This window comes from Saccostrea echinata, unplaced genomic scaffold, assembly GCF_033153115.1.
Source record: "Saccostrea echinata isolate AGI-Se365-2 ecotype Australia unplaced genomic scaffold, CSIRO_AGI_Sech_v1 ptg000001l, whole genome shotgun sequence".
NCBI lineage: Eukaryota > Metazoa > Mollusca > Bivalvia > Ostreida > Ostreidae > Saccostrea > Saccostrea echinata.
In genome coordinates, this window is record NW_026889750.1 from 41,401,890 (window position 1) to 41,408,876 (window position 6,987).

The 6,987-nt window shown below is 31.7% G+C and overlaps 1 protein-coding gene across 1 annotated transcript in view; it reads left to right on the plus strand.

Annotated features, from left to right (window-relative positions):
- The window catches only part of LOC133197554 (uncharacterized), a 42,395-nt gene extending 37,333 nt beyond the window's left edge, over window positions 1–5,062 (plus strand). Inside the window, exons 24-26 of the mRNA XM_061333648.1 lie at window positions 1,925–2,083; window positions 2,762–2,970; window positions 3,184–5,062. Of these exons, the coding sequence (XP_061189632.1) occupies window positions 1,925–2,083; window positions 2,762–2,970; window positions 3,184–3,319 (504 nt within the window). The 3' untranslated portion in view covers window positions 3,320–5,062. The remainder of the gene's footprint in view (window positions 1–1,924; window positions 2,084–2,761; window positions 2,971–3,183) is intronic.
- Window positions 5,063–6,987: the final 1,925 nt, after the last annotated feature.

Sequence of the window (6,987 nt, forward strand, 5' to 3'; positions counted from 1 at the left end):
AAAACAGCCAGATATTTGTCTAGAATCATCTGTAAAGGGACATAACTCTGAAATTGGGCCTATTGACCTTAAAGTTTTCTTCTTTTTGTTACCAAAATAACATTATCAGTTGTTTTTCTTTGTGAAAATGCCCTTGAAGCTTGGCAAAGTAGTTGGGAAGCCTTTTAAGAAGCTGTTTCATAAACATTGTGTGAAGATAACTCTCTCAACTGTTGATGAAGAAGATAGTGTCAATGATAAAACAATTGAAAAAGTCCGCAGGAAACTGACATGCAAAAAGGTTGGAAAAATTAGGGTTATTAGTTTTTATACAAAAACTGCCCATAATTTTTAAAAATTATGATGAGATTTTTTTAATTTAATCAAAAGACTATGATACAATATGTCATTTTTCACAAACTTGGAATAAAAAGAAAATGTTATAATTTTTTTTTAAATGCTACCAAAGGATGTATATTTAAGATATGGATTTACAAAGCAACTGTCAGAGATAAATTTTATGAATATCAAAATTGACTGTGAACTTAACAGAACTGTATTTTTACTGAAACCGTCGACCTAGATATTGAATACAACATCAATTATAACACTGACATTACACACACGATCTACCCTTCAGTCATAAAGACAGGCTAGTCATGACTAAATGTAGACATGCAAATGGAGTAGAGAAAATAATTGGTATAATTCTTGATGTATGCAGTACATTAAATTTACAGCATTAGACCCCAGGATGTGTATAAATCTACTGTGATAAATGAAATGTCAAATTCAAGTACTTGTTTTAGTTGAATATTTTGGAATATGAAATTTTATTTAAACAATAAAATGCTTTCATTATTAATGTGAGAATTAATGGTTTCAACTATTGCAGAAAAAATACAGGTAAAGGACTATATTCTGTAGTGGCCAGTATCTGCCCCCAAAATAAAACTTTGAGGAGAAATCTTTAATTATGTTCTAAACCAGGTGGATATTTGCAGACTTCATAGCATTAAATATTTTTATCAACTATGACATCATTAGTTAGATATGACGTCAATAAAATGACGTAAATTCCAAATTGCAATGATTTTGAGAGAAAATAGCGTATTTTACATCGGTATTTTGATTGGAAATTATCGAGCGCAGGTCTGCTCAGACTAGATCTTTTGATATAATGTGTAGAATGATAATATCAATGAAATATGTGAATATGGTACCTGAGCAAGCTTGCGCTCTATAAATACTATAGTCAAAATTGAACAAACTCTGTGCATTTTGGCCTCTATTTTAGAAATAACGGAAATCCAAATAGTTTGTGACGTCACAGAGACAAGAAATGCCAACTAAATATTCCAATTTCATAATATATTGTCTTAATTTGGATTATTTTATACAATATATGCACTTTTTCTCATTTCAAGATATTTTCAAAATTTGACTATTATGGGGGCAGGAATACGCCCTTACCGTATATAGTTCTTTTTTCTGTAATGGCTACAACTGTCCTCTGTATAAAACAGTATACATCAGCATATACAAGCTTCTAAATTGTTTTCCAAGGCCAATATACGGGTAAACGAAAGTTGATAAACCATAACATTGATTGTGCATTCCATTATATCCTGAATTTCAATACTATCTGTGTTAAATTTTTTTTATTGCATCATTCAGATGTCCAAATTTGCAGAGAAAATTATACCAAAATACTTCTAAAAAAAAAAACTTTAGTGTAAGAAAGTGCATTGAAATTTATTTCCAGCCAACCCTATTTTAGAAATTTTTTAAAAACACCTTAGTAAATAGCATTTCCTTGGTCAACTGATCTGAGCTTAATCTTTTTCAAGACAGAGAATAAAAAGATAAAGATTTTATGGCTCTTGAGCACATGACACTTCCTAAGGCTGCCCATGTACTATATACTCTACCATTTTTTTTCTAGCTGTATACAATATGGTCCTGGCTGCCAGCTCGGTGTGCTGTGTGTCAGCCTGAACTGTTATACACTTCTGAGGAGCATGGGACAAGTCTGAGGACCCTGTACACACGAATCGAGAACCACCAACCCACTCTGATCCTCATAAAGACTACTACTGATGAGGTACATACACACTGATCCTTATAAAGACTACTACTGATGAGGTACTTACACTCTGATCCTCATAAAGACTACTACTGATGAGGTATGTACACACTGATCCTTATAAAGACTACTACTGATGAGGTACGTACACACTGATCCTCATAAAGACTACTACTGATGAGGTACGTACACACTGATCCTCATAAAGACTACTACTGATGAGGTACGTACACACTGATCCTTATAAAGACTACTACTGATGAGGTACGTACACACTGATCCTTATAAAGACTACTACTGATGAGGTACGTATGTACTTATGTCTATAGCAGCTAAATTAAAAAAAACTCATGTATGTGTTAATCTCCTAACATATCATATAGCATATAGTAAATTCACCCAGGCAAAAATCTGACAAGTAATGTAAAACACTTTTTATTCACGAGAACTTTATTTTCGCTTAATTATGCAAGACAGATTGTTCACAAAAACTTTATTATCACATATATTTTATTTATATGATTATACAGAGCAGTAATCAGAATTTGTGGAAATTTTATTCCACTTATAAATACCAGTTACCTATCTTGTGAAAATAAATAGTCACAAAAATTTGGTAATCTGCAGTAAGCTAACTGTAGAACGCATTTAAAAAAATGTTTATGAAGTTCATTTTGAATGGGTTATGTTTGTCAGGTGTTTGGAGCCTTTTGTTCAATGTACTGGAGGGAGAGGAAGAAGAGCAATAAGAATGTGTATTATTTTGGTACGGGAGAGACCTTTGTGTTTACGCTATACCCAGAGAAAAAGAAGTACGAATGGGTGGGGCTTCATGAGGAAAATATTCCCAGCACCGCCAACATGTTCCTAGCGGGAGACAGCAAAATCCTCACTGTGGGAGGAGGGTAAGCTGGAGATTTTTAAATTCTTAATGAGGTTACTCAAAGTACCTCCTTGATATTTTACCAATTCTGAATTATAAAGGGTAGAAATTTATGTTAAAGGTCAACATTTAAATTTTTTTTGAAATTTTACCAATTCTGAATTGTAAAGGGTAGATATTTATGTTAAAGGTTGACATTTAGGATTTTTTTTTACACTGATTTCCATTTTAACAGCAATGGTGAAGCTATTCAGTTGGACGAGAATCTCCTTCACTGTCGGACAGAGCACTGTGATACTTTTGATAACCCCCCTCTGTGTTCTCATGAGGATTTCACCTGTAAAGTGGTGGAGGTGTACGGATTTCAGTAAACATAGAAGATACAGGGTCAAATCAAAGGGCATTTTACAACTAATAATATCGAGTTCATACATTCCTGAACATCACAAGCTATGAACTGAGCTTAAATGTAAGCAATACTACTGTGAACTTCTGTGGCTGAATAAATGATAAGATCTGTCTGTTATTTTGTATGTAATTAATCATGACATAATTATTATGTGAATGATCTTTGGATGTGTGATATATTCTTTCAGTGAATGAAATTGTGGAAATATGCCAGTATCAAATGTTCTCTAAATTTTTGCAATTTTGATTTTGATAAATTCAGGAAAAGAAAGATAACTCTTTCAAAGCAATGCAACTGTGTGTATTTGAAATGGATTGCATTTATTACAATGCAGTGTATTGTAGTAAATTGCATTTCTTTAGAAATGAAAGATTATTTTATAACTTTTTTGGGGTGTACATGTATATTAGTATATTTATGGAATTATAAAATATAAGTTGGAATTTGTATAACATTTTATGTTCCTGTAGCATAGTTCAAATCAAAAAAAAAAAAAAAATGAAAAAAGTGCAATATGATATAGTGGGCATGATTTTTGAACATAACTAAATTTGAATACTGTGTAATATTCTTGTTCAGAATATAGTTCTAGAAACAGTATTTTTTCCATTACTGATGGATTCTGTCTCTTCTATGCCATATAAATACTCGACCTCTACTTTCCAGTAAGAGTCTCTGTTCATGATTTTTAGTGCTACCAAACATTGTCAAAATCTAAAACATAATTCATTGTCAAAATATTGTACAACATAATTTGAAAAGATTAGTTGCTGATATTATAATGAAGAAGTGCAACTCTCCAAAAGATAACAAGAAAAAGCATATTTCATTGTGAAAAGAAAAATTGTAGTTTGTTATAAAAATAGCAGTAATGTACTGATGATGTATGTGTTTGTGTATGCATTACAAACAAAACTTGTGTAGATTGACTTGTACCTATGTTTTATCTTTGTTACCTTAGTCTGTTGAACTTTGATTTTACTGAATATATTGATGCCATTGATTGCACATTATGCAAGAAGCTGGAAACTATAGACAAAACAAAAAGTGTTGGAAATGTTATGTAATTAATTGGCTATACTTGTACATGTAATTACTTATCTACAATTGTGCTGACCTATTGATAATTTCTATTTTCTTGCTACAAAGGCTAAACATTGAAAATTTGTGTTTTAAGGAAGCTGTAAACACTACATGCTGAAGAGTTCCAATTCCATTGCAGTTTTTATCAGAGTGATCTCCCCTTTGATATAAGACTCAGTACATAACGTTATTACATCAAAATTGAGTAACTGAATACATTATTTGCATGTATTTCTCAATATAAGTAAACAGCAGTGATTTCTATTCACTAATACTTCATTGTCTGAAAACATAAAGTTCACCCGTGGAAACATGGCAGTTACCTTATTTTGAAACTGAACCACTTTCACAAAATCCACAGAACATTTTTCATTGGTGTTTAGAACTTTCTTAAAAGCTGCTTTTACTGATCGATAAAGCTAGAAATGTTTGCTTTCTTGCTTACTGTAGAACGATGCCAGTGATGAGAATTAGATATATATGTACAAAATGATTGTCCAAAAAATTCTTTATACCCATATTTATCTCTACTGTCATTAATAATTATTCCTAGTTTATTTCATTGTGTTGTTTATTGTGCAAAAAATGGTATGGATGAAAATTAAATGGGAAAAACAAGGAATATTGTTTTTTGTCTTTGAGATATGGTAATTTTTATGCTTGTCATGAATATGGCTGGGGCATAATGACATAGTGTTTTTTATGTCTGTCTTCTGACCTTCCATCCTTCTGTTCATCACATATTTAGCTAAGTTTCAAAGAGTTTGTTCAAGATACTTACCAAAAATTCATATTGGTGAGAGCTATTTAACCGTATCATAATTTTCTGACCTTGACCTTACCAATGAATGATTTTAATTTTGCTATTCCTCATTTTCTAGTAAGCTCAGTTTCAAATGAGATTTTCAAAATATTTCTATCAAAACTCGTACATTGATACACATAAGAAATACAACATCCTATTTTAGATTTTAGAAAAAGCATATTATAGGGTATAATTTTGTATTTAAAAGTTATGATGTTGAAGTAGTTGATAATTAATGATTGAATGATTCTCATCCCATTACTGGACCAAAATTTGAGCCCAACTTGACAGAATTCATAAATTGCAGGTTCAACAAAAATGTTTGCTATATTTCGGGTTTACAAGTTTTTTTTTCTGTTCATCATAAGTATTGCAGCATTATTTAAAAAAAAATTGTAGTGATGCCAAGCTCTCTGAAAATGCCAGTTGATATATCCATTGGGGAAGGTGTGTTGCAACTTCAAAAGTGGGTCACTGTACAGTAGCTCAATTTTTGGCATTATGCTGATTTAATACAGCCGTATCTTGCATTATGCAAGATTAAAAATTATCAAACTTTGCTGGCTGATGCATCTTGGGAAGATTTGTCTTGCACAAAAAGTACATGTAGGTCATTGTGGCCTCAATTTTGAATTCTGTGGCTCTACATACTGTAATTGCGTCTGGATCATAGTTCACAGTACAAGACCTAGTATCATCAAACCTTTTCAGCAACCTGAATAAAAATTGGATCCTCTATTTCTTGTTTTTAGCTCACCTGAGCTGAAAGTTTGTGAGTTTTTCTGATCACTCATTGTTTGGCATCTGTCTGTAAACTTTTCACATTTTTAACTTCTCAAGAACCACTGGGCCAATTTTAACCAAAGTTGACACAAAAAATCTCTGGGTAAAGGGGATTCTAAATTATTCAAATCTTCATTCCAAGGGGGAGGGGGGAATCAAGATAATTAAAAAATAAGGTGGGCTTATAAAAATATGTAATTTTCAAGAACCGCCAGGACAGAGGAGATGAAACAAATGAAACTTTCTAAGGTAGTACAAATTCTAAATTATTCTAATCATGGCTTTGTGGAGGGGGGGGGGGGGGGGGGGATAAGGTTAGGCATCAATAGGGTACCAAAGTTTTATATTGAAATATATAGGAAAAAATCTCTTGAAATCTTTTCAAGCAGCATTGAACCAGAAAAATTGATACTTGTTTAAAAACTTCCTAATGTAGATTCTAAATTGTTCCAATCATGCCCCCTCAAAATTTTTCATTGGAGTAAGAAGGATTTTTTTTTAAAATCCTCCAGAACCACTGGGCCTGAAGAGTTGAAACTTCTAATATACTGTAGATTCTAAATTGTTCAAATCATGGCCCTGGGGGATAGGTTGGGTCACAATAAGGGATCGGTTTATTCCACCTATTCCCACTTTTAAACAATCAGGTAGGATGTTCCCGTTTTGCACACATTTGAATTTCTGAAAAAATGTGTGCAAAACGGGAATTTGTCCAGGTAAGATAATTACTTAATTGATATAGTCTATATCATAGTTGTGAATTTGGAGAAAAAGAAATCTATGACAAGAATACGAAGAAAAATGATTAATTTTGCATTATTTTTTTTTTCTATTTTGATTTATTTCTGTAATTTCATAATAAGCAAAAAAAAAAAAAAAAAAAAAACTATTTCAAAACATAAAAAAATATCGTAAATACTAATCAAAACTATATTTACAATGTACATTCATAATATGAT